The sequence below is a fragment of the Pelodiscus sinensis genome, chromosome 23 (genome assembly GCF_049634645.1).
Source record: "Pelodiscus sinensis isolate JC-2024 chromosome 23, ASM4963464v1, whole genome shotgun sequence".
In the NCBI taxonomy this organism is placed as follows: Eukaryota; Metazoa; Chordata; order Testudines; family Trionychidae; genus Pelodiscus; species Pelodiscus sinensis.
The window spans coordinates 560,754-588,295 of NC_134733.1; the positions used below are offsets into that span (position 1 = coordinate 560,754).

Below are 27,542 nucleotides of genomic sequence, written 5' to 3' on the forward strand. Positions count from 1 at the left end.
TACTGGGAGCAGGGAGCTGCTGGGGAGGGGACAAGGGGCTGCTTCCTGCTGCACAGAGCCCTGGCTGGCAGCCACCCTGCCATCGGGCAGCCCCACCAGTTTCATCCTCCGCCACTAACCTGCTGCCCTTGCTACCTGGTGGCTGGCCTCTGACAGAGGAGAATTACCCACTGGGCTGACAGGGCTCAGACATTGGGGGAGCTTAGAAAAGCTGACGCCCCCGTGCTCTGCCCCTGCTCCCCCCAGCAGGAGCACGGGGGGAGGGGCGTGTGGGCAAAGGGAAGGAGGGTCTCCACTCATTCTGGCTCAGGGTGACCTCCTCTTGTGCTCAGGTAGCAGGCCAGTGCCAGTCCTGGCAGAGTGGAGCCACCGAGAGCAGGTCGCGGTCAGACGCTGGCGCAGCTCATGTCTTCGGCTGCGGAGCGCTCTCGCTCAGTCCCCGGCACGTCGGCCGAGGCGTGTTCAGAGGGCTGGAGCCCAGGGCACTAGCACTGAGCCGGCTGCTGGCCTGAGGATACCCCCCTTCAGTCTCTCAAGGCCTGGGTCCTTGGGGGCTGTGCAAGAAGGATACATCACTGGTATCCTCCCACCATGTGCCCAGCCACTGGCGTGTGCCACGGTACCCCAGAGCAAAGGGCGCAGCCCCTAGAACACCCCGCCCCCCCCGCTCAGAGGAGCGCCTGCCTTAAGAGACACAGCCTGGGTCTAAGATCTCAGTGCTCAGGCTCTGCCCCCCACCCCCACCCCAAACCTCATCTCTGCAGAGCGGGGAAGGGGGAGACAACGGAGCAGGGCAGCTTCCCTGGTCTGAAAGACTCAGCAGCCAGCGCACTCGCTCGGGCCACAGTCTCTGCGCTCCTCACATTCAGTCTGTCTCTGTAGCCCCTAGTCCCACCCAGTCTGCCAGGGCGAGGGCCTGGAACTGGTCCGAAATGCATGACAATTATTGCCCATCCCTGGTTTACAGTGTCAGGGCCTCACAGTACTCGCTGGGTAACAGAACCGTCCCTACGCTCGAGTCCCCCTCCGCAGCCAGAGCCACGCTGCTCTGCAAAGGGGGGTAACTGAAACTCAGCAGTGCTCTTGGGACTGGAACTGGCTGAGAAAGGGTCATTGCTGAGAGCCCCTGGCTGGGCAGAGAAAGGCCGTATGAGACCTTCTGAACCTGCAATCCGGTGGCGGAGGTGGAGTGAACTGAACGTAGTCTTGTGGGAAAGAGAACCGCAAAATGGGGACGAGCAGGTTCCAGGCCAGTTTTTCCCTGTAGATTTTCTCCCATGTTGTCTCCCTACACCCTGCTTACACTGATTAACTATACAGGTGGGGTCAGGCTTTCAATCAAGTTAAGAGAATAACCAGTTTTCTTCCCCCACATGAACACCAAAACCTGAGATGGTGGAACCCAAAAGGGGCTTTTAAATCTGTTTCTTGTCCATGTTTTTTTTGGCTGTTGCAGCATCTGTTTCATGCTCTGAGGCTAGAGAAAAAGCTGGGGTGGTCAGGTTCATTATTGGTTCTTGCCAGTTTTCATGCATGAATATCTGAAGCACTTAAGGGGAATTTTAATCAGGGGGTCTGGCAGCACTTTAGAAAGGCAGGTGATTGTTATTAGCTGCATTGTACACGAGGAAACTGAGGCATAGGCAGCAAAAATAATTTGCCCAATGTCATGTGCTTTGGAGTAGTAGCAGAGCCAAGAACAAGATCCCAGCTTTCCCCCTCCATCTTGCCACTGGGCCAGACTATCTTAGGGCTAGCAAAACATGGCAGAGTTGGGGTTACAAAATAGGCCAGACAAATGTTTTCTGCCCAACAGAAATCTCTTCTCTGGCCTGTGAGGGGGAGAGAAGCTGGGAAGGAACCATTTCCTTCCGTCAAACTATCTTCTGGCCAGCCCGTTTGCAGAACTAACTTGCTGTGCGGGTCCCAGGAATTCAAACCCTTCCCAGCCTGCTGGCTTGCCTACTCCCCCAGGCAGGGCACTTGGAGAATGATTTACTAGCCCTCTGCCCCCTCCTGGTGCCTCTCCGCAGACCTTTGAGACGGGCAGCAGCAGCAGCACCCAGCTCCCCATGCTGATTCCAAGCTCAGTGAAAAATGCTCTGCTTAGAGTTCCTGGCCTCCTGGCTACCGGGCTTCCCCAGCTTGGCCTGGGGCTCCACCCTGACGGACTCTCTCTTGCAAGGTGAGCGCAGAGCAGAGCCTTGGTCCGGCTTCCCCCTCTGGCCTCCTTGGCTTCCCCAGGACCCACCGGCTCTTTCTCCTCTGCAGGGCTAATAGGAGCCTGTGCGGTCTCTGTCCTCTGCAGCCTGGTGAAGATTCACCTCTACATCCAGTGTCTGAAGTAAGTGGGGGAGGAATCCTGGGTCCCAGCCACAGGTTTCCCCGATCTGCTCTGGCTTCCTTCGAGCGGCTGCTCCCTGGGGCACAGGAGCTGCTCGCGGGCCCTGTGGTTAAGGGGCTTCCCACGCCTGCCATTCGAATCCCCGTGTGGCTCACGGCCTGCAAGGGACTGGACCGGGCTGGCCTGCCGGGCCCCTGGGAACAACCCGGCTGCTCGGCCCCAGGGAGGAAATCTGTTTGGCGCTCTAGTGCTTTTTCCTTGGGCGGAGCCTGGAGTCGGATGCTGAGATTAGCTGGTGTCTGGGGCCAGGCTGCTCTTTTTATTTCCCCCTCCCCCCACACACGCAGGCTGGTTCCTGGTCCCATGCCTGGGGTAGGCCAAGCTCATTGCAAACCTTCCTCTGTTCTCTCCCCGCCCCCCCCCAAGATCCCTGTGCCTCTCTTGTGCCAGACTGACCTCCCCATGTGCTCCTAGGGTTGCCAGGTGTCCGGTTTTCTACCAGGCAGCCCAGTGTTCGCCCCTCTGTCCAGTAGAAAAATTCAGAAAATAACGGACAGGTGCAACGTGCACTGTGCGATTCCGGTATTTTCGGAATTCCCAGCTGGGCGCCGGACGGAAGCCTGGCGGGGGCTGGGAGGTGGGGCCGCGCGTGGCGCTGGGAGCTTGTGGTCGCGTGCAGAAGCCAGGTGGGGAACGGGACTCCCAGCCACTCCCCCGGCCGGCCTCTGCACGCAACCAGAGGCTCCCAGCGCCAAGCGTGTCCCTGCCCCTGCCTGGCTTCTACTAGCAACTAGAGGGAGTGCCTGCCGGGGGCGCAGCCTCTTGGACTCCAGCTGCAGCCAGTGGCTGCACCCCCTCCCCCCCGCCAGCTCTGCTTCCCGCCCCCCTTCCTCCTGTCCAGCCCCATATCCCCCAGCTCTGCTTCCTGCCCCCCTGTCCAGCCCTGAGACCCCTGCCCCTCCGCCCACCAGCCCCACCCCCTATCTACCTGGTAACCCTACGTGCACCTCTGCCAAGGGCTCCCCGCCCCGGTAAGATTGTCCCTTTCTGCCCTGCAAGCCAGGGGACTCTGTATCCCAGTAGCCTGGGCAGACTCGGCCACTTGGGTTAGGGTGTGTGGGCAGGAGCCACTGAGGCCACCTCTTGCCTTGGTGCCCTGGAGGGTGTTAGGGTTGCCAGGTGTCCGGTTTTCTACCAGACAGTCCGGTTTTTGCACCCTCTGTCTGGTAAAAAAATTCAGAAAATACCGGACACGTGCAATGTCCAGTATTTCCTTGTCTTCTGGCTGGGTGCTGAACGGAAGCCTGGTGGGGGTTGGGGAGTGGCTGGGGGGCGGGGCGCAGTCAGCGCTGGGAGCCTGTGGTTGGGTGCAGGAGCCGGGTGGGGGCGGGGCAGTGGCTGGGGGGCGGGGCCACGAGAGGCGCTGGGAGCCTGTGGTTGGGTGCAGGAGCCGGGCGGGGCAGTGGCTGGAGGGCGGGGCCACGAGAGGCGCTGGGAGCCTGTGGTTGGGTGCAGGAGCCGGGTGGGGGCGGGGCAGTGGCTGGGGGGCGGGGCCACGAGAGGCGCTGGGAGCCTGTGGTTGGGTGCAGGAGCCGGGCGGGGGCGGGGCAGTGGCTGGGGGGCGGGGCCACGAGAGGCGCTGGGAGCCTGTGGTTGGGTGCAGGAGCCGGGTGGGGGCGGGGCGCGGTCGGAGTTGGGAGCCCTCAGCTGGTTGCGCCGGAGGAGTGACGCCAAGCCCCGTCCCTGCCCTGGGCGCTGTCCCAGCGCGTTGCGGTGCCGTCGCCCAGGGGAGGAGCCCGCGGGCGCTCTGTGGGTGCATTTAGGCGCCTTCCAGGGGCTCTCAGCCAAAACCGACTGGGATGGAATTTCTGCGTCTTCCCACTGGGACACCCAAAGACCTGGCTGTGTGGGAGCCCCCCCCCCGCCCTGCCATGGTGTTGCCCCAGGGTCTGCCTCTCTGCTTTGCAGAGCAGGCTCTGCTGCCTCCCCCTTTATTCCCAGCTTGGTGGCTCTTGGTAGTAGCCACAGGATGTGTGTTCAGTGGGGGGGGGGGGGGTTATTGATTTGCTCAACAAATGTTTAGCCCGTGTGTTCAGTATTCTTTGGGAGACCATCTGGCAACCCTAAGGGTGATAGATGCTCTGGCCAGGGGCCCTGGAAAAATGGGGGTGCTGAAGGAAAGAGCTTGTCTCCTTCCCCCATCTGCACAGCAGCTGGGGACTGGGGCTCGGGCGGAGGCTCACAAGTTCCCATGCCCCCATCCCACTCCTGCGCAAGAGCGCCCGGTGGGAGGAGCAGGACACGTCCCCCACTGGCTCTGTGGCTGCGCGCTGGCCCTGGAGCCAGGCAGGCAGAGCAGAGAAAGCCCCTGCAACCCGGCCCCCTCTGCCCAGCCCTGAGCCTGGTCCCCAGCAGGAGCACCAGACTGGTGGAGCAGGGCTAGTGCTAGGGACGGGGGTGGTTTGGCCGGGGTAAGTGGATGGGCCACGTTCACCTTGGCCTCCCCACAGCGGTGCCCCCTGCTCTGCCCAGGCCAGTGGCTCTGTGCGCCTCCCTTTGCCCCTCTCCCAGTGGCCGCGCGTTCTGCCTGGGCTAAGGCGTTTGGGGCAACAGCTTCGCCGCTCCTGGAGGCTGGGCCCAGCTGCTTGGGTGCTAGCTGGTTATGAACGGACTCTGAAGCCTGGAGTGCAAATCCCAGGGGCCGTGGGGCGGCTCGCTGGCCGGCAGGGATCTGGTCCTGCAGTGCGGATGGGCTCCTCTGTAGGGATGTAAACCCTGTTTAATTAGTTAACTGGTTAAACGTTACGTCTAACTGGTTAATCTGTGAAATGGGTTTGGGCGGCTGCAACCCAGCTGGGCTGGAGTAGCAACCACCACGGGCGGGGCTGCTCGGCCAGGCTGGAGAGCCCCTGCCCACCGCATGCCTGGGCTGGACCCACCATGTTAGCAGGTGAGACTTACCGGCTGTGGTTAGAGGCAGGCGCACTGGTGAACCAGTAACATGCGTATTCCTGTGCACTGTCCCCACCCCCTGGGACTGCGACCAGCTTCCCCTCACGTTTCTCTCCGGTGTCTGGGGCGTGACACCGGGTGGTGCTAACAGCTGCCCCAAACCTGCCCTCTGATCTGTAGAGATTGTAGGCCGGGCTCAAGCTGGTGGCTCTGCCACGCTAGTGCCAGGGTCTCCATGTTCCCCGGCCCCCACATTCCTCTCTGTTTCTCCGATTTCCCCAACTCCATAGCGCTGAAAAGTCACCATGTGAGAGACGCTGGCAGGGCCTCTCTTGGCTCAGCCACTGTGTCAGATCAGCACAGCCAGAGGGGAAAGGAACCGTGCGCCTCAGAGCAGCGCACCGCCCAGGGGCTGCCTGGTTGGGAGGTCCTGGATGCTGACAGCCCCTGGGCTTCACGGCCACAGCGCACCCAGGCTCCAGGCCCGATGCTCAGGCAGCTGGGCAGTGCAGCCCCCCCCATTCCCCGCCCTGGCCAGTCCAGGAATCCAGCAGTCAGGCTGTACACTCAGCTCTGAGCTCCCCCCATACATGGCAGGCCCCTGCCTGAGCCCCCACAATCCTTTGCACCCCACCCCCGCCCCACTCCCCTGAAAATCAGTTCAGATTTTGGTGGGGAAGCAAGAGAGTGAGAGTATGGGAGGCAGACGGAGGACAGAAGCTTCAGCAGTGCTACTGAGCATGCTCAGTACACACCGAGCACCAAATGCAGGGGGAACTAGCCCCATCTGCTACCCCATCACTTCTGTTCAGGGGCTACTAAGGCACTAGAAAACTCTACTTTTTTGGCAGACAGCTTAGCAATGAGCTGACAGGAGCACTGTATCTAATTCCTATATCAAAGAAAGCAAACTAAATAAATGTTAGACCACTCTGATCTAACATTAGCACAATCTGACCTCTTGTAACAAGTCATGGAAGGGACACTGGGTAGCCCTAAAATGTGCAAGTCTATTCTAACTCTGGAGAGAGACCCCCCGTCAGGACTCCTGGGCTCTCTCTGAGTGGGGTCTAGTGGCTTACCAGCCAGGGCACAGATACATTTTAGATCTATATATGAACATCAGAATGGCCAGACTGGGTCAGACCAAAGGTCCTTCTAGCCCAGGGTCCTGTCATCCAACAATGGCCAATGCCAGGTGCTTCAGAAGGAATAAACAGGAGACGCAATTGTCATGATCCAGCCCGTCACCTATTTTGTTTTAAATCTGCTGCCTATACATTTAATTGGGTCCATTTCTTGTGTTATGTTAGTGAAGGAACAAACATTTCCTTATTCTATTTTTCCACATCTTTCATGATTTTCTAGGCACATCCCCCCCACCCTTCAGTCATTTATTTTCCAAGCTGAAAAGTCCCAGTCTTGTTAATCTCTCCTCCTGTTCCTTACCCCTAATACTTTCTGGTGTGCTCTCTTTACCTTTTCCAAACGCAATACAGTGAAACCTTTGGTATCCGGCACTCTGTTAACCAGAAAACTTTAACCGGCATTGCCCCCAGCCATAATACTGTCACATCTTCAGGCACACAGGCTTGGCTTGGCTCACCATGATTGGCTTTACAATTTTTTATGGAAGAAGTACTAATCATCTTTCACTCGACATAGAAATGTGAGACCAACTGCCTCACACTACAAAACTACCAATATTAAAAACTCAAGTTTTACTATTATTGTCTATTGGTTTTCTCTAGATTGATGGGGCCCTCAGATAACCGGAATTTTTAGATAACCGGAACGCTCTAATCCCCGAGCGTGCCAGATAACACAGGTTTTACTGTAGATCTTTTTTTAGATGAGGGTGACCAGATCTGCATACAGCATTCAAGATGTGGGCATACGATGACTTTGTATGGTATTTTGTTGTCTTATCTATTCCTTTCCTAATGATTCCCAGTGTCCTGTTACCTTTTTAGTTTTTAGATTGCCACTGCACACTGAGCAGATGTTTTCAGGGAACTGTCCACAATAATTCCAAGATCTTTCTTGAGTGGTAACAGAAATATGTGCCTGCATATCCCGTCATCTTTGTATCTATAGTTGGGATTATATTTTCCCATGTGCATCACTTTGCACTTATCAACACTGAAATCCATCTACCCCTGTGTTGCCCAATCATCTAGTTTGTGAGATCCCTTTGGAACTCTTTGCCGTCAGCTTTGGATTAGTCCAGCTGCACAACACTCATTCCTATTCTCTTTCCCCCGTCTTGTCTTGTAAGTGGAATACTCGGCAATGCTTTTATGATGATCCAATGATCCTTCAGAGATTTGACTGCACAGCCTTTTGTTGTTCTTAGCCTCCTGCTCTTTGTAACAAACTCCCTTCCCCAAAGGCAAAGCTGCAAGCAGCTCAAACTCTGTTGCATGTAAGAGCTGGCTCTGGAGTCAGGGATTGGCTTGCAGAAGACCTCAAGTATGAAATCCAGGTGTTCAAACTTGGAGGGAGGCTCCTGCCCTCTGCCCCCCCCACATAAATGGTGCAAGAAATTTGTTATTTTCACCCCGAACGTATCCCAAAGGCATAGCTCCCTGGTGTCCTCACAGTCCTGAGGCTGGCTCTGTGAGCTGCTGGGGCCAGATACTAGTTACACTGCGTGGGAGGAGGGGGGAGATGGCCAAAAAAAGTATGTGTCCCACCCTGCGATGCACTGGCCACTGTGCATCTCTCGAAGGGGATCCCCTAGTTCTGCTGGGGGGATGGATTCGGTGTCTATGGGGGTGCTCTCTAGAGTCCTTGCCTGCTGCACAGACGGAGAAAGAGGGGTCCTTTTGTAGCTGCTGCAGCCTATCCAACCCAACCCCAGCTGCTTCGGGAAGATGGCCTTTCTCTTCTTGCTCCAGCCTAAGGAGGCCTGCCCCTCACCTCCAGACCACTTCAGGAATGAAAGGGGATGTGTCCCACCTCTTCCAGCCCTGGCCCCACCTCCCTGCCCGCTGGCCAGATCTCTGGAGATGGTCGGTGAGGAGCGCCTGCCCGAGTGGGCACCCTGCACAGCTGGAAGGGGAAGATGTGGGAGAACGGTGGGTGGCTGGAGGGAGAAAGCATCTGGAACTGGGTTTATTGTTTACTTCCTGGGGGAGGGGCTCTTGGGTTGCCGGAGTTGCAGAGTGGAACCATCGCCTGGGTCTCAGGTCAGACTCGAACAGGCCTGAGTAGCTTGTGAAGATCTCTCGTTCCGAGGTCTCTGGCTGTGAGATCGGGTGATTTGACTTCCCAGTGGGCTGGATGCTCACAGCTGATCTTCAGGCACTAGCTAGGGCAGAGGCATAACACTTGAGACTCCCGAGCTGCCGTGCTAGCTACTATTGGCTGCCTTGTATGGGGCATCCTCTGGGCAGGCGAAGGGAGACCTAGGGTGGACCTAAGGAGAAGGCAAGGGATGGGGCAGTCGGCCCCTCGGGGCCTGATCCTGCAGGTGCTCTGTTTCTGCTGAAACCCATGGATGTGCCTGCATTCTGGTGCTGCAGAGAGGCGAGTTACAAGAACTTGGCTGCAAGGTCTGGCAGGCCCAGGTCTTTCTGGGGAAGGTCAGCCAGGGCCCTATCTTCCCCTAATGCAGCAGGAGGGGGGATTTGCCAGCATCCCAAGGACTGATCCTGTGTCCGCTGTGTCCTGAGCCTGTCTCTCTGTCCCCAGTGACCCAGACAGACAGACGGAGAAGGAGTCCATCCGCTCCCAATGGTCCCTGCTGGATCACATGCATCTGTTCCTGCTGACGTTGATTTTCATGGTGGTTGGGTACCGCGTGGCTGCCTTGGTGGTGCTGGAGTTTTCCCTCAGGGCCGTGTCTATGCTGCTATCCCAGAACAAGGTGAGTTGTCACCTCTGGGTACCAGCCTGTGTGATACTCTAGTGCTGTGTGAGCCAATGCGGGAAGTGGACAGAGAGGGCAGATTCCTGATGTGCCCCCTATTGTGCTGTAGGAAAAATCCCCCTCTTACATGACATACTTCTTCAGTAGATCTCAAATTGCTTAACACAAGAGGTTTATGTCATTCAACTCCCTTTTACAGAAGGGGAAACTGAGGCACAGTAGGGCGTGACTTGCCCAGAGTCACTCAGGGCAAGGAGAAGAAAGAACCCTGATCTCATGAATCACTGCATAGTGCTCTGTTCACCAGGCCCCACGGTGCATGTTTCTCCATCTTCCATTTGCCTGTAATAGGGATGTGAACAACTAATTGACTATCTGATAAGCAAATGCTTATCGGATAATCAAGTTGACTGATTGCTTCCCCCTCCCCCCCCCAATGCTGCCTCTATCAGAAAGAGGCTGCTTCGAAGGGGCATCCTCCTGCAGGGAGCCGGCGTCAGGCTGCATGTGGCGTTTCTAAGCGGCAGCACCATGTGGAGCCCAGGATCAGCTGGGGACTCCCGGGCTGACCCTGGGCTCCGTGTGGCGCTGCTGCTTTGAATTGCCGTGAGGAGCCTGACGCCGGGATTCCTGCAGCATAGCAAAGTGGCCCTGCTGCATGGGGCCTGGGGTCGGGCTCCACATGGCACGGCTGCTTTGAAACACCGTGGGGCACGCAGGGCCAGTGGAGGGCTGCCCCGTTGGCCCTGTGCTCCCAGCAGCACTTTCACCTTCCAAGTGTAGCAACAGCGCAGCCCTAGGGCTCTAGCTACACTTCAAAGACGGAGGCGCCCCATCGACTAGTCGGTGGAAATTGCATCGACTATTCGATTAGTCAGCTACTCAGCATGTAACATCCCTAACCTGTAATAATCCTGCCCGAGGAAGCGGAACCTAATGCAGGCTGGTACAGACCCTGTGTGGGCCGGAGTGCACACCCTGACCTGGAGGAGGGCTGCAGAGTCTCTTCCATGATTCTTTCTCCGACCTTGCTGGGGACCAACTAGAGCCAGGAGTGAAACACTGAGCCGCAGTGTGGCACTCTCAGGTGCTGGCCGCCGGACCACCCTTCCTAGGCAGGGCTAGAGGACACGGGATTGGAAGCAAGTGTAGGCCCAGAGGTCTTGTGTCTGGCTGCTGTGAGATGAGACACCCTCCCTCACTTTCCCCAGTTCTCCTCTGCCCCAAGGTCCCTGCATCTCCGGGCAGGGGTGTGATGTAGTGTCAGTTCCTTGCTGGTTGCTGTGCGTGGGCTGTGGGCTGGGGGTGACCTCTACTGGCCTCTGTCTGTGAGCATGGCCCAGCGGGGGCGCCTTGAGGGCCCCCATGACAGTGACTGATCCGGTCCTACCGGTTAAGGGAAGAGATGGAACAAAGGAAGAGAGTGTTGGGGGAAGGGGCAGTTGCTGGCTGGAAAACATGAAGGGAACAACCTAAGTGGAGGACTGAGGGTCTAAACAGGGGGCGATGGACACCCTAACCTCAGTGGTCTGAGGCATCCTGGCCTTGACTCCTGTAACCACATCATGTCTAGGCTGTGCTGTATCCTGGAGAAGCAATAAACCCCCTCTAATCTACTGGCTTGTGGACTCTGTTCTTGCTGCTACGGGGGTGCAGGATTGAGGGGAACCCCAACTGTGCCATCACAAGGGGTCCCGGGAGTTCTCCTGGACACAGGCTGCAAGGCTGAGCGGGTGTGAGAGAGAGGAGTGGACAGTAGAGGACTCAAGACCGAACTGCTCTTGCCCTGTCCCTGAGCTCGGCTTGTGCGAGTCGAGCTGAAGGAGCAGGCGTCTAGCCCCGGTGCTGCACAATGTGCATTGTGCTCCTCTGTCCTGTTGCTGCGGTGGAACATCTGCCCCCAGCTGGCAGCTGCTCGCTGGCTCTAGAGCGGTTCCTGTTTGCTGTGCAGGGGAATTAAAGCAGCCACGGAATTCTAGTCCCCATCTGGAGGACAGCATTGGTGTGTGGCTAACGTGCTGCATTTCCGCAGGGTGCACACAGCAGCCAGCTCTACCTGCTGTGCCAATACTCCCTGGGGTGCGGCATCTCCTGCAGCCTCAGCTACCTGCTGGAGGGGGCTCCCCACCGCACCTGCAACCTGATCCTCAGCTTGGGCCTGGCCGGCTTCCTCACTTGCTATGTCTGGAGGCTGGCCCGGCACGTCTGCACCATGTACGAGCTGCACAGCAAAGAGCGCTACTGCGGGGTCTGCATCTTCCTGCTCACCACTTGGCATGGCATCCCCACCCTGCTCTGCAACGCCCTCAAGATCACCTTTGCCGTGGCCGACCTGGCGGCCGTCGCCCTGATCAACCAGGATTTCCTCAGCACCTCGGAGGCCATACGCTTCTGGACACCACTCACCATCTGCTACACCCTGCTGGTCATCTACATGCAAGGTAGGGCGCTCGCGGAAGGCTGGAAGCCACCGTGCTCCCAAGGCTGCTGGGTTATTGGCTGGGGATTTGTCTGCAATGGTGGAAACCCCTGGAGACCCAGTGACTCGGTCCAGGGTCTGATCAGCCAATGGAAGCTTGTTTCGAGGGGTGGAGTGAGCGTGGAGGGCAGGGGCGCTGGCGCCGGAGTGGGTGAAACTGCTCCAGTACTTGTGTCGCTTCGGTTCGGCTCAGGCATGTTTAGTTTTGCTTTTGCAACAAAGTACCGTCCTGGGAACTGCTCCTGCCCCCCGGCTCCACTGGAACCACGGAGCTCTGCATAGCACAGGCCGTCAGATTCCCACTGCCCAGTGGCTCCCGAGGGCAGAGATCTGGCCTGTCCTGGCAGCAGCTTGGAGCATGGTTTCCTGCAGCCCCGCATGTGGCTGGTGGTAGCGCAGACTCCAGTTTGCTCTTGCTGGGCTGCAATGTGGCTGCAGAATTCGTGTCTGCGCTGGAACCACAGGGGTAGTTTCCAGCTTGGGTAGCCTGACGTGCTGGCTGAGCTTGTGCACCAAAACAGCAGTGTTGGCGCCCTAAGGACAGGCCCGACGGCGACCCTCGATGGGGCTCGCTCAGCCGCTGCAGCCCGCTAGTGCAGACGTCTGCTGCAGCCGGGGCTAGCGTGTAGATGTGGCCGACGCCAGCAGGGAACGAGGTAGGAAGGGACATTTCCAAGCCGCTTTCTTGGCCATACTAACGGCGTAGCATGGCTGTGACCATGGGATGGCTTTGTTCCTGGCAGAGGAGCAAAGGCAGAACCCCAGCCAGCAGATGATCTATCAGACAGTGTTTGTGAGGATGGGAGGCCTCCTCATCCTCCTCATGACCGTGGGCCGGTGGATGGACATCGTGAACATCTTCATCTCGCTGGTGGGTGAGATCTGGTGCCTGGTTCGGGCTGGAATCATGCTGGACGTCTGTCGGGCCCAGGTGAGCCTGCACACGTGTCCTTCGTGCATGCTGCCCTTGGGGGAGCACAGGGCAGGGCGACACCCTAGCGCTGTTGGCTGGTTCATCGGAGCAAAGCCAGACCTGCCCTGGTGGAGGGGCTGTCAGTGGCTTGCAAGGGCAGAACTGGTCTCTGCTTTGGACATTTCTGGGGCGCCTCCCAGCTGTGGTGATGGCAGCTTGGGCCTTGGACTCGGTGTGCATGTCGGGGAGCAGGGAATTGTGAGAGGGAGGGGACAGAGAAGCATAGTGGGGAGATGGAGGGATGAGGATGGATTGGTAAGGGGTTGCCATGGAGGCAGGAGGATGAAGCCAGCAACCAGTTGCAGTGCAGCAAATTAGAACAGTGCAAGGGCCCAGTTGTCTGGGGAGGAAAGCGACTGGCTCCAGCAGAGACTGGGCCCTGAGTGGCAGGAGAGGGGCAGCACTCGCATCTGGGGGAGAGCCCTTGGCTGTGGAGCGCAGGTAGCTGCTTGTTGGCACATACCTGGTGCTGCCTGGGCAGGCTGAGGGCAGGCCCTTGGCCGGAGAGGCTTTTGGCTCTCTAATATTGGTGTGGCTTCTCTGCAGGATTTTTCGCAAAAGTTCCCAGAATCCAGTTCCAGGCAGCCCCAGCCAAGGCCTGAGGTCCACGGCAGAAAGTCCAGCTCTGTGACCGAGCCCTCGGGTGAGAGGTCGGCGCCGAGAGGTGAGGAGGGGGCTGCCGCGTTCCAGTGATGGCGAGAGGCAAGACTCCTGCGATGGCCTGAAATGTGACTTTTTACGCTGCAGGCCGCGCCAGCTGAAGTGGCTTCGTTCGCATGGTGTAAGTGCTCCACCCAGCGGGCTCTGCTGAGAACATTGTCAACCCGGGACTCATGAGTCTTTGCTCCTCCTCCTGTCCGTGGAAATGGCAAGGCCCCTACAGCCTCCTGCTGCCTGGCATGACAGAGACTGTGCAACTGGTTCCTCCCTACTCGAGTCCTCCGGCCTCCTCTGATCTCTCCCTCGCGCCTCCCAGCACCTCCAGGCCCCTGGGCTTCCAGGTCTCCCAGCAGTCCCAAAGGCCTAGTTTCATCAAGGCTGCATATGGAGGTGGCTGGGGGGGAGGCCATGGGGGACGGGGCAACTAGGAGGAGCATGGCCAAAGCCAGAGCAGGCTGCTGCCATCTGACTCTGTTGGTGGCCTGCTGGATGCACGCATGGGTGCTCCTATGGCCTGGCCTCCAGTCCAGCTGGCCCCGATGTGTGGCTGGGAGGGAGTGAACAGTCCCATGGCTGTGCTGTGTGGGCTGAGGGTGGAGGTCCAGGCACAGGCTGGCTAATCTAGCTCAGACACACTTAGGGTAAAGGGCTCATTCCTCACTGGTGCAGGTTGGGGGCTTCCGCAGCTCCCCTCCATGTGCCCCTCTGCGCCAGGGGCCGGCGTGTCACTCAGTGCCCCTTAGCACCAGCTGTCCATCGGGGGACACAGAGCCGTGCCTCTGGAGCCTGTTCCCCGGGGGCTCTGAAGGGGAGAGGGCACATTTCTTGTGCTGAGCCTGCAGTTGGGCTGGCGCTGGCTGCTGCTCTCTCTCACCTTGCACTGGCTTGTCCTTCAGAGCCCTTGGGCCGCCACCTCTAGGGCTGTGACTGACGAGCACCTGTGGTGGGGTCCAGACACCTCCCACGATGAGCAGTGGCCACTGCATCTGCATCCCTGTGGCGGGAGCGAGGTGGAACAGGGATCCGTGACTTTTGTACTGTCTAGTGTATGGACACGCACGAGAATAAAGTGTTTAAAACAAGCTGAGCTGGAGGGTGGGTGGCAAAGGCCCGGCCACCTTCCATCACTCTCCTTACACTGGGTCAGAACTGTCCACTGTGGCTTGAGCAGGTGGTCAAGGTGGCCTGCTGGCAGTGTTGCAAATGGTTGGAGCTGTGTGGCCTGATGTACTTCAGTCTTCCCTCCCCTCCCCCGCCATGCCATCCCTTGCGCCTGCTCTGGCTTTGGCATGTGTGTCTTACCAGTTCGGACTCATCCAGCCTGTTGTCAGACGCCGCCCCGGTGTGGTGCTCTGCCGTGTGGTCTGCTCCCTTCCGTGCAGATAACCGTCCGACTGTGTGTACACGTGTGCTCTCTCCTAATGCTGAGCGGGCTCTGTGCACGTAGCCGCCACCGCAGCCTTCTGAGAGTGCCAATGACACGGTGCGAAGGCCCTGGAACCAGGTTTATTGTCAAACGACACATCCTGGGCGTCTAGACCAGACGTCAACAGTTTACATTAGTACATACACAAGCCCTGGCTATGGACTCAGATAGCGGCCAGGGGGTTCCGCTATCCCCTCGGCTGGACAAGACAGCTCCTCTAGATACACAGACACCAACAAGTTACACCTCACTCCTTGTGTAGCGAGGCGCCACCCTTCAATGGATTAGCTTGACACCCTGACATACCGAGACACCTCCCATCCCTTCCATCATGCTGTCACCCCGAGCCTGTGCTGCCCCGGGTCGCACTGTCCCTGTTCTCTGTGGGGAGCGTACTGGTACCGAGCTGTTTCTGCAGCGAGATGTCCTGTTCCCATCCTCCTGGGATGTTTACGCACATGGCCTGTGCCTGCTGCCTCCTAGTGTGTGTTTCTGTAATAGCAGCAGCCCTGCCCTGCCCTTGCCAAGTCTCTGTGAGCAGGACCTGCCCTTTGCTCACAGCTTAGCTCCGCTTTCTGGTAGCAAAGCACTGACTGTTGTTCAGGCCTCCGGCCTCCCACTAGGCCTCCATTGTCAGGCCCTCTGATTACTACACCGCCCAGTAAGATTATGGGGGAGGGTAACGTCGGAGGCCAGCCCAGCAAGCCAGTTCTTGGGCACCCACCTTCCACATCAGTTGTGGGTCCTACAGAACCATTTCTGCTCCCAGCAGACACCAGCTACCACCTAGAATCCCAGGGCTGGAAGAGACCTCAGGAGTCACCAAGTGGGAGTTCTGTTGGAGGAGAAGTTTGTATTTGGTTTTGCATTTGTATTGTTTGTATGTGTAGAGGCTTGTAGGGGTAGTGTGCTGGGAGAGAAGCTGAGCCCTGCTTAGGGGGTGGGGCTTAATGATTAGGGGTCCTATAAAGGTAGCCTTCTAGTCAGGCAGCGGCACAGATAGCTGCAGCGGCACAGGAGCAGCAAACAGAGCTGTAATCAGGGGCGTTTGAGTGGGAGTTTGTAAAGGGAGTTTGGATAGTGGGACTTGTTTGGTGTGTGTTTTTGCTGTGGGGTGAGGGGGTGTTTTAGTTTGTTTTTGTGTTCACCGGACTAATAGGATTTTGGTGAGAAAGTAGATAAAACTCAGAGGCAGTAGTGGCCATGGCCCAAGTAGCAGAGAACGCAAGGAGGATGATTGGATGTGGTACCTGCGGTATGTACATGATTCTGGAGAGGGTACCTGAAGGGAGTTTTGTTTGCATGAAGTGCTGCCTGATAGAGCTGATGGAAGAAAAGATCCGAGGACTGGAGATGCAGGTGGAAACTCTGGTCGAGTTTAGAAGGGGGTTTGAGCACATGATGGAGCAAAGGCATGACGTGGCTGAAGGGGAAAGCTTAGATATGCAGATGGAAGCAGGACCAAGGGCCTCAGAGGGGGGACTGCTGGGCGAAGAAAATGGACAGTCGAAGCATGTGACTCAGAGAACCAGGCAGAGGAAAAGATGGGTCAGTGAAGGAGAAATAGAGCTCAAGAACAGGTATGTGGAGCTGGAGAATGAAGAAGGGCTACAGCAAGTAGATAATGAAGATGAAAGGGTGAGGAAGAAGAGAAGAGTGGCTAGTCCCATAGATAAAGGAGAAGAGTTAATGGAGACAACACCAATAATGAGCATTAGAAGGATACAGGATGGGTTAAAGAGGATTACAAGGGAAAATAGGAATGGCAAGGACTTGCAGCCAGAGGAACCAAGAGATAGACCAGAGAATCGCACTGCCACTAGGAAAAGGCAGGTCTATGTGATTGGGGACTCCTTATTGAGAAGAATAGATAGGCCAGTAACCAGAGCTGATCCAGAGAATAGAAGGGTGTGCTGTCTGCCAGGTGCTAAAATACGAGATGTGGAACTGAGGTTGAAGAGGATTATTAAGGGAGCAGGAAGGAATCCATTGATCGTCCTTCATGTAGGAACAAATAATACGGCTAGATTCTCGCTGAAACGAATTAAGGGAGACTATGCTAGGCTGGGGAGGACGCTCAAGGAAATTGAGGCTCAGGGATCTTTAGTGGGATTCTGCCTGTTCCTAAAGAAGGGAAACTAAGATGTGACAGGATTATGATGATCAATAGATGGCTTAGGCAGTGGTGCTATAAGGAGGGCTTTGGGGATGTATGGTCACTGGGAGGCATTTATGGACAGAGGACTGTTCTCTCGGGATGGACTTCACCTAAGTAGGGAGGGAAATAGACTTCTAGGATGGAGGCTGGCTCAACTGATCAAGGCTGTGTCTAGACTGCAGGCTTCTTTCGAAAGAGCCTCTTTCGAAAGCATCTTTCGAAAGAGGCTCTTTCGAAAGAGCGCGTCTAGACTACAATGCGCGGATCGAAAGATCGATCCGCTATTTCGAAAAAGAGCGTCCAGACTGCCGGACGCTCTTTCGAAATTGAAAGCCACCCGGAACTGCTTCTGCCAGGGCATGGGGGCAGCATTTCCTTCCGGGTGCTGCCTGCCTGCCCTTTGCAGAGACGCGTGGTGAGAGGGACACTCCTGAACACCCGTTGCTCTGCTCCTGCAGCTGCCTTTGCTGTCCCTTGAGGAATTTTGCAAGGCATTGCAGTGCTGGTTTGGAGTGCTCAGCTTCCTGGGACACCCCAGCAGCTTTTTTCTTTTGAGGTTTTTCTGCTTGCAGACCCTTATTTGTGGCATGGAGCCAGAGCTGCCCCTGGGCAGGCGAGGGCCCCACACCACCATACTGCAGCTGTTGCTGCATCTTCGTGAGACAATCATGAGGCTCCTTCCCGAGCTGGACCCAGACCAGAGGGACGAGGGGTTCCCCCGTCCGGCAGCCACACTGCCCTTGCCTCCGAACTTTTTCGTGGACAGGCGTGTTTGGAGGTTTGACACCAGCTCTGACTGGTGGGACCGGCTCGTGATGGAGATCTGGGATGACCAAGACTGGCTACGCAACTTCCGCATGAGAAAGACCACTTTCCAGGAGCTGTGTACCTGGCTCGCCCCTGCTCTGCAACGGCAAGACACCCACCTGCGGCCCGCCATCCCCCTGGAAAAGAGGGTCGCCATTGCCCTCTGGAAGCTGGCAACCCCCGACAGCTACCGCTCCGTGGGACACCAATTTGGCGTGGGGAGATCTACTGTCGGGGCCGTCTTGATGGAGGTAAGTCATTGTCTGGGGACAGTCACAGTTTGGGGTGGGGGGAAGGGAGACTGTCAGGAAGGGCCAAGTGGAGTGGGAGTGGGAGTGGGAGGGAGCTCCTCCACTCACCCTGAATTGTGGGGGGGGGGGGGGTTCTGAGGAGGGGATTCCTGGGCTGTTTGTTTGAGAGGGAAGGTGGGCGGTGGGTTCTCCTCCTAAGACATAAGGCACCCCTTCTAACACTTTGTTGTCTGTCTCGTTCTGCAGGTGGTGAGGGCCATCAATTCGGAGCTGCTCAACAGGCTCATCTGTCTACCGGATCTGGACAGCGTCATGGCCGGCTTTGCTGCCCTCGGCTTCCCCAATTGCGGAGGAGCGCTCGATGGGACACACATTGCCATCCGTGCACCGCCCCATCGAGCAGCCCAATTCATCAATCGAAAGGGCTACTTTTCTATGGTCCTCCAGGCCCTGGTCGACCATCATGGACAGTTTTCGGACATTTGTGTTGGGTGGTCAGGGCGGGCACACGATGCCCGCATCTTCAGGAACTCGTACCTGTACCGGAGGCTTCAGGCAGGAACATTTTTCCCCCATCGCCAGTTTGCGGTTGGGGATGTGCACATGCCGGTGTGCATAGTGGCTGATGCCACCTATCCCCTGATGCCGTGGCTGATGAAGCCCTACACCGGCCAGCTGGATGCGAGCAAGGAGCAGTTTAATGCTCGCCTTAACCGGGCTCGCAACCAGGTGGAATGTGCGTTTGGCCGTTTAAAGGGCAGATTCCGGTGCTTGCTCACACGCCTCGACATGGGGGAGACCAACATCCCCGAGGTGGTGGCCGCGTGTTGCATCCTCCATAACCTCGTGGAGAGGAAAGGGGAGGCCTTCCTACCAGGGTGGGGGAGAGCTGCTGATGCCCAGGAGAGGCTCTTTGCCCAGCCCCGGACAGCTGCCATCCGCCAGGCTCACCGGTCTGCAGTTGGCATCCGGGAGGCCCTCCGGGAGCAATTCTCCAGTGGAGGCCACTGAGTGCACTGAGGGGCTTCTGCCTGGGGACTGGGCCCTGGCCCCCAATAGAAGCTTCCCTCCACAACCCATCTCCTGACCCAGTTTGGACACATCACTTACACCAGGGTGTGTTTCAAAATAAAATGTTCTCTTTACTTATTTATAATTTTGTACATATTATCAAACAATGTGGCAACATAACAAAAATTTTCTTCATTTTTGTTGTGGCCAAACTATATACAATAAACAAACAGTTCCTTTAACCCTTTGTTTGTGCTTTAACTGGGGTGATGGGGGTGATTGAAACCTGGAGGGGGGAAGGGGACTGGAAACCTGGAGGGGGGAAGGGGACTGGAAACCTGGAGGGGGGAAGGGGATCAGGTTGAACGGGGCTTGGCAGATTTCCCTTTCCTGGCTGGGCCTCGTGTTTGGGGTGCTCCCCGGCTACGGGATCGGGTGATGCACCTGTCGGTTGGCTGGCTGCTGGGGGGCTCTTGGGACGTGGAAGCCTGGGGGAGAGGAGGGCCAGGGGGAGAGAGGGGCTGGGGAGCTGGGGGGGCTGGGGGAGAGGGAGGTCCAAGGGGGGAAAGGGCTGCTGTTGTGGAAGGGGGGTTTGGTGGGGTGGGGTCATGGGGTGCTGGAGGAGCAGGACCAGGCACAGCAGCAGGCAAGCCGCTGACCTCCCTCAGGGTGGCGTACAGCACCGTGCGCTGCAGGACCAGCTCATTCATGAGCCGATCATGCCACCGCTCCTCTGCCTCCGCCCTCTGGAGCAGGATGGCGTTCTGCTCCTGCACAGCCTCGACGTGCTGCCGGAGGATGTCGGCGTAGACACGCCTGTGTCTGCGGCTCCCATGTCTCCGAGGTGGAGATGGAGATGGAGGTGGGGCTGGGGTGCTGCGGCCCTCTTCCACGGCTGGTCCGGCTGTGGAGGAAAAGAAGAAGACACAATCAGTCCTATAAACTGGACTCTGTAGCACTTACAATACTAACAGGATGGTTTATTAGGGGATGAGCTTTCCAGGGCCAGACCCACTTCCTCAGATCAGAGTAACACGGCTACATTTCTATCACAATCAGTCCTGTGTGCAACAGCTGTCCAAAAGGGCATGCCCTCTCCCTTGAGACAGGGGAAGCAGACATTCTGAAGGTCACACTGTGTGTGTGTGTGTGTGTGTGTGTGTGTGTGTGTGTGTGTGACCTGGGCATCAGCCTGAGCATGACAGGTTTCCCTTGTGCATCACCCACTGTGCACCCACCCACCTACCTCCCCCCCCCCCCCCCGGGTGTGACACAAACTCACTGTACTCACCTGCTGCTTCCTCTCCCGTGCCAGATGACGCCTGGGAGACCTCAGAGGTCTGGGTGACTGGCTCCAGGGTGAGGGTCGCCGTCTTCTCGGTGTCCTCCTCCTCTGGGCCCATGTCCCCGTCTCCAGACTGCTGTAGCTCCCGCTCTGGAGTGTCCACCACCGGGTCTGCCAGTCCGGACTGCACGAACCGCCGTGGTGTGCGTGCTTCTGCACTGCCACCCAGGATCTGGTCCAGCTCGGGGTAGTAGGGGCAGTAGTGGGGGGCTGCCCCAGACCGGGAGCTCTCCTCCCTGGCTTTGGCGTAGCCCTGCCGCAGCTCCTTTACCTTGGAGCGCACCTGGTCCTGGGTGCGGGGGTAGTGGCCCTTCTGGGCCAGGGCTTCAGCCATGCGGCCATAAATGTCGGCGTTTCGCCGGCGGCTTTTGAGGGCCTGTAAGGTCTCCTCCTCTCCCCACAGCTCCAGCAGGCTCTTTATCTCTGCGCCGGACCAGGATGGTGCCCGGCGCTTGGAGCCCTTGGCTGGGTCCCCAGAAGGCTCGGAGGAAGGGCCAGGACGCTCTTGGGGCTGTGACATGCTGCAGCAAGGTCGCCGTGTGCGCTGGCTCCTTGTCTGCAACAAGTGTCTGTGAGGATGCGCCTGTCCCTTTAAGGAATGGCTGCAGCCAGGAACCACAGACGTGCAACCCATGGCCCAGATTGTCCACCAGGGCTTGTTCCTGGAGGCCAATAATTTCGAAAGAAAGGGCTCCCCCCGTCCAGACTCACGTTCTTTCGACGGATCTCCCTCGAAAAAGGCGTTCTTCCTCGTGAAACGAGGTTTACCGCCGTCGAAAGAAAAGCCGCGTTCTTTCGATTTAATTTCGAAAGAACGCGGCTTGAGTCTGGACGCAGGGGAAGTTCTTTCGAAAAAAGGCTACTTTTTTCGAAAGAACCCCTGAGTGTGGACACGGCCTAAGAGAGCTTTAAACTAGGAATTTGGGGGAGACGGTTGGGAGATGTCCAGGTAATCTCTATGCCGGATTTTAACATGGAGAGGGAGGAAAACGAAGTAAGAAAGGATATAGCTGGGGGTAGGAGAATGTACGTGAGGAAGGGTAGGGTGGATACTAGTCTAATAGGTCATATTGGAGGTACAATGTCCGGGCCAAATTGGGTAAAGAATGTGAGTGAGGCCAAACAGCAAAAATTAAGATGTTTGTACACCAATGCGAGGAGCCTAGGTAACAAAAAGGAGGAACTAGAGCTATTGGTCCAGGAAGTGAAACCAGATATTATAGGAATAACAGAAACATGGTGGAATACTAGGCATGACTGGATTACAGGTATTGAAGGTTATGTGCTGTTTAGGAAAGACAGAAATAAGGGTAAAGGTGGTGGAGTCGCATTGTATATCAAAGTTGAGGTAGATTGTAAAGAAATAAAAAGTGATGGAATGGAGAAGACAGAGTCTGTTTGGGCAAAAATCACATTGGGAAAGAAAACTATCAGATCCTCCCCTGGGATAGTGCTTGGGGTGTGTTACAGACCACCAGGATCCAATTTGGATATGGAGAGAGACCTCTTTAATGTTTTTAAAGAAGTAAATACTAATGGAAACTGCATAATCATGGGAGACTTCAACTTTCCAGATATAGACTGGAGAACAAGTGCTAGTAATAATAACAGGGCTCAGATTTTCCTAGATGTGATAGCTGATGAATTCCTTCATCAAGTAGTTGCTGAACCAACAAGGGGGGATGCTATTTTAGATTTGGTTTTGGTGAGTAGCGAGGACCTCATAGATGAGATGGTTGTAGGGGACAACCTTGGCTCGAGAGATCATGAGCTAATTCAGTTCAAATTAAATGGAAGGATAAACAAAAATAAATCTGAGACTAGGGTTTTTTATTTCAAAAGGGCTAACTTTAATAAATTAAGGAAATTAGTTAGGGAAGTTGATTGGACTAAAGAAATTATGGATCTTGAGGTGGAGGAGGCCTGGAATTATTTTAAGTTAAAGTTGCAGAAGCTGTCAGAAGCCTGTATCCCAAGAAAAGGGAAAAAATGTATAGGCAGGTGTGTTAGACCAAGCTGGATGAGCAAGCATCTCAGAGAGGTGATTAAGAAAAAGCAGAAAGCATATAAGGAGTGGAAAATGGTAAAGAAAGCTACCTTATTGAGGTTAGAGCATGTAGGGACAAAGTGAGAAAGGGTAAAAGTCAGGTAGAATTGGACCTTGCAAAGGGAATTAAAACCAATAGTAAAAGGTTTTATAGTCATATAAATAGGAAAAAAACAAAAAAAGAAGAAGTAGGACCGCTAATTACTAAGGATGGAGTGGAGGTTAAGGATAATCTAGGAATGGCCCAATATTTGAACAAATACTTTGCTTCAGTCTTTAATGAGGCTAATGAAGAGCTTAGGGATAATGGTAACATAACAAATGGGACTAAGGATGTGGAGGTAGATATTACCATATCCAAGGTAAAAGCCAAACTTGAACAGCTTAATGGGAGTAAATCGGGGGGCCCAGATAATCTTCATCCAAGAATATTAAAGGAACTGGCACAGGAACTTGCAAGTCCATTAGCAAAATTTTTTAATAAATCTCTAAACTCAGAGGTTGTACCATTTGACTGGAGAATTGCCAATACAGTTCCTATTTTTAAGAAAGGGAAAAAAATGACCCGGGTAACTATAGGCCTGTTAGTTTGACATCTGTAGTATGCAAGATCTTGGAAAAAATTTTGAAGGAGAAAGTAGTTAGAGACATTGAGGCTAATGGCAATTGGGACAAATTACAACATGGTTTTACAAAAGGTAGATCGTGCCAAACCAACCTGATCTGCTTATTTGAGAAAGTAACAGATTTTTTAGATAAAGGAAATGCAGTGGATCTAATCTACCTCTACTTTAGTAAGGCATTTGATACAGTACCACATGGGGAATTATTGGTTAAATTGGAAAAGATAGGGATTAATATGAAAATGGAGATGTGGATAAGCAACTGGTTAAAGGGGAGACTACAGCAGGTTATATTGAAAGGTGAACTGTCAGGTTGGAGGAAGGTTACTAGCGGAGTTCCTCAGGGATCAGTTTTGGGGCCAATTTTATTTAATCTTTTTATAAGTGACCTTGGCACCAAAAGTGGAAGTGTCCTGATAAAATTTGCGGATGACACAAAGTTGGGAGCTATTGCCAATTCAGAAAAGGATCAGGATATCATACAGGAAGATCTGGATGATCTTGTAAATTGGAGTGATAGCAATAGGATGAAATTTAATAGTGAGAAGTGTAAGGTTATGCATTTAGGGATTAATAACAAGAATTTTAGTTATAAGCTGGGGACACATCAGTTGGAAGTAACGGAGGAGGAGAAGGACCTTGGAGTCCTGGTTGATTATAGGATGACTATGAGCCGCCATTGTGACACGGCCGTGAAAAAGGCTAATATGGTCTTGGGATGTATTAGGCGAGGTATTTCCAGTAGGGATAAGGAGGTGTTAGTGCCGTTATACAAGGCATTGGTGAGACCCCATTTGGAATACTATGTGCAGTTCTGGTCTCCCATGTTTAAGAAGGATGAATTCAAACTGAAACAGGTACAAAGAAGGGCCACTAGGATGATCCGAGGAATGGAAAACCTGTCTTATGAAAGGAGACTCAAGGAGCTTGGCTTGTTTACCTTAACCAAAAGAAGGCTAAGGGGGGACATGATTGCACTCTTTAAATATATTAGAGGGATAAATACCAGGGAGGGAGAGGAATTATTTAAGCTTAATACCAATGTGGACACAAGAACAAATGGATATAAGCTGGCTAGTAGGATATAAGATGGCTAGTAGGAAGTTTAGACTTGAGATTAGACGAAGGTTTCTAACCATTAGAGGAGTGAGGTTCTGGAACAGCCTTCCAAGGGAAGTAGTGGGGGCAAAAGATCTATCTGGTTTCAAGATTAAACTAGATGGGTTTATGAAGGGGATGGTTTGATGAGATAACATGATCTTGGTAACTAGTTGACCATTCATTATTAGTGGGAGTAGGTCAATGGAGGAATGATAGGAGTTACTATAGAGAACTTTCTGGGTGTCTGGCTCGTGAGTCTTGCCCACATGCTCAGGGTTTAGCTGATCGCCATATTTGGGGTTGGGAAGGAATTTTCCTCCAGGGTAGATTGGCAGAGACCCTGGAGGTTTTTCGCCTTCCTCTGTAGCATGGGGCACAGATCACAGCTGGAGGATCTCTGCATCTTGGGGTCTTCAAAGTATTTGAAGGCTTCAATATCTAAGATATAGGTGAGAGGATTATTCTAGGAGGGGTGGGTTAGATTCTGTGGCCTGTACTGTGCAGGGGTCAGACTAGATGATCATAATGGTCCCTTCTGACCTTAAAAGTCTATGAGTCTATGAGTCCAGCCCTCTGCCTAAAACAGGGCCAACCCCAATTCATCATTTTGGTTGCCCTCTACTGGGCCCACTCCAATGTGTCCACATCCTTCCTATGGCAGGGGCCCAGAATTGGATGAAATACTCCAGATGTGGACTCACCAGAACCGAATAAAGGGGAATAATCACTTCCCTAGATCTGCTGGCAATGCTCCTCCTAATGCACCCTACTATGCCATTGGCCTTCTTGGCTACAAAGGCGCCCTGTTGACGCATATCTAGCTTCTCATCCACTGTGACCCCCAGGTCCTTTTCTGCTGAATTGCTACCTAGCCAGCTGGTCCCCAGCCTGTAACAATCTGGGGATTCTTCTGGCCCAAGAGCAGGACTCTGTACTTCTTGTTGAACTTCTTCAGATTTCTTTTGGTCCAATCCTCTAATCTGTCTAGGTCGCTCTGGATCCTCTCCCTGCCCTCCAATGTATCCAGCGTATCTCCCCTAGCTTAGTGTCATCCGCAAACTTGCTGAGGGTGCAATCCACCCCCTCATCTAGGTCATTAATAAAGATGTTGAACAAAACCGGTCCTAGAACTGATCCCTGGGGCACTCAGCTAGAAACCGACCCCCAACCTGACATCGAGCCATTGATCACTACCTGTTGGGCCCGGCCTTCTAGCCAGCTTTCTATCCATCTTACCGTCCATTTACCCAATCCAGACTTCCTTAACTTGCTGGCAAGAATATTGTGGGAATATTTAGCTTTGCTAAAATCAAGGAATATCACATCCACTGACTTTCCCATATCCACAGAGCCAGTGGATAGAGTCTAAACATCATAGAAGCCAATCAGGTTGGTCAGGCATTACTTGCCCTTGGTGAATCCATGTTGACTATTCCTGATCACTTTCTCCTCTTCCAAGTGCCTTGAGGATCCCTTCCATGGTTTTTCCAGGGACTGAGGTAAGGCTGACTGGTCTGTAGTTCCCTGGATCGTCCTTCTTCCCTTTCTTAAAGATGGGCACTACATTTGCCTTTTCCCAATCTTCCAGGATCTCTCCTGATCTCCACGAGTTTTCAAAGATAATGGCCAAAGGTTCCACAATGACATTTGCCAACTCCCTCAGGACCTTTGGCTACTGTTGTAAACAGGGCTAGAGAGGGACTGTACTCTAGCAGTGAGGCTGCATAGGCAGCACTAGGATGGGTCTCAGGGTGGCATGGCCTGGCCAGGAGAGATGGTGTCTGCAGGCCTGGAGGAGTTGTGGGGTGTCTTGGCTGGGAGTGACCCGTATAGAAGTAACTCTCTTGTACGTGGTGCTGAAGGGCTCTGCTCTCTGTCTGGAAGGACTGTGGTGCTGTTATGGTAACTCGAGCCAGCTGATCCTCCCCCTTATGAAGCTTGGCCACAGCCCATTTCTCCAGCACCCCCACCCCAGCACTGCAACCCCCACCCATTTGGAGACTGGGACCCCTCCCACTTCCCTCCCATCAGCTTGAGATGTGGAGAAACTGGGGGGGGGGGGGTGCCCGGCTACTCCTGGGGCTGCCAGGAAGACACTGCTGGGCATCTCAGTTCCTATGTGTGCTGAACGCCTGCCTCTGATTGCTGGGATCAGCTGGCTCCCTGGCAGTCGCAGGGTAGGGATGTGGGCCATCCCTTTTGGGGCCCCCGCTCCCCGTGCTGGGCTCCCTGCGGCGTTCAAAGCAGCAGCGCCACGTAGAGCCCAGAGTCAGGTGGGCCCCCCCGTGCCAGGTTCCCCCTGGCGTTTCAAAGGGGCAGTGCTGCTTGAAGCCTGGGGCCAGTCCCCGGGCTCCATGCGGCGCTGCCGCTTTGAAACGCCACGTGCAGCCCAGGCTGGCTGGGTGTCCTCAGGCCAGGCCTGGCATTTCAGAGCAGCAGCACCGCGTAGAGCCTGGGGTCAGTGGGCGAGTCCACACGGTGCTTTGCCTTTGAAGTGTCTCCTATTTGATTAGTCATTAGTCAACACTCCACATCCTGACGCGGGTCTAAGGTGCCTGAGGGGAGGCCTGGGGGCTCTCAAATGGGGTAAGTGTCTATGGGGGTGGCAGCCCAGCCCACCTCTGCTGCTGATCCCCTTGGCTTGCGTCAGCTTGCCCCATGCAGCATCAGCAGCATGCGGGGCCCACGGAGAGGCCGGCCAGCTGCAGACTAGGGGGAGGTCCAGGGCCTGTCTCCTCGTGGCGATGCCCGATCTGCCTGAGAAAGCAGGACGGGCAGAGCTTGGAACATTCCAGACTCGTGTCCAGTTCTCTTGGCTGGCTGTCTAGCGCCAACCGATGGGCATCCTAGACGCTCTTCCGGGGCCTGTCCCCACCCACTGCAGAGCAGCACTGTGCCAGTGGAATATGGCACAAACCACCCTCCTGCCTCCACATGAATGCTCGGGCTGGGGGGCGAAATGCCTTAAAGGAGGATACTGTCGTTATGTCGGAAATGGTTTTGCTTTTATGTCCCTGCTGACATTTGACTTTATTACCCCTGCCAGCCCACGAGGCAATACTAGTCCTCTGCCCATGCATGGCACACAGCTGAGGATCTCAAGGCACTTTATAATGATGAAACTGAGGCACAAAGCAATGCCATGACTTACCCAAGTTCACATAGGGCGTCTGGAACAGAGCTGGGAGTAGATGTGCCAGTTTCCTGTTCTGGCTGCTACATTTATCCAGACCCTGTATGTCACTGGGGTCTTTTTCCTACAGACATTGACTGAGGAGGCGTGTTTGGATCAGGCTCCAGGAGCGGGCTAGAGCTAAATTGGGAGGGGGCGGGCTCTGGGTTTGGATCCAAAGTTATCCAGAATCTCCCACGCTCATTTCATGGAATATCAGCTCTGACAGGTAACGGTACAAGATCTGTGTTACCAGATGTGTGCACCCTGAGTCCTGGGACTCTTAGAGCCACTGTCCTCCCGAGATTTCTGCCATCTT

At 55.1% G+C, this 27,542-nt stretch overlaps 1 protein-coding gene across 3 annotated transcripts; it reads left to right on the plus strand.

Annotated features, from left to right (window-relative positions):
• The first annotated feature begins 1,200 nt into the window (after nt 1-1,200).
• TMEM82 (transmembrane protein 82) lies at nt 1,201-14,364 on the plus strand. Of its 3 annotated transcripts, XM_075906331.1 has the most exons (7): nt 1,202-2,185; nt 2,272-2,344; nt 8,993-9,167; nt 11,203-11,611; nt 12,393-12,580; nt 13,169-13,286; nt 13,370-14,364. In XM_075906331.1, the coding sequence occupies exons 1-7, from the start codon at nt 2,098-2,100 to the stop codon at nt 13,381-13,383; spliced, it is 1,065 nt and encodes a 354-aa protein (XP_075762446.1). In that variant the 5' UTR covers nt 1,202-2,097; the 3' UTR covers nt 13,384-14,364. The 3 variants fall into 3 exon arrangements, with proteins under 3 accessions (XP_075762447.1, XP_075762446.1, XP_025046334.2); XM_025190549.2 differs by having other exon boundaries at nt 1,207-2,185; nt 13,169-14,364; XM_075906332.1 differs by lacking the exon at nt 8,993-9,167 and having other exon boundaries at nt 1,201-2,185; nt 13,169-14,364.
• Nucleotides 14,365-27,542: the final 13,178 nt, after the last annotated feature.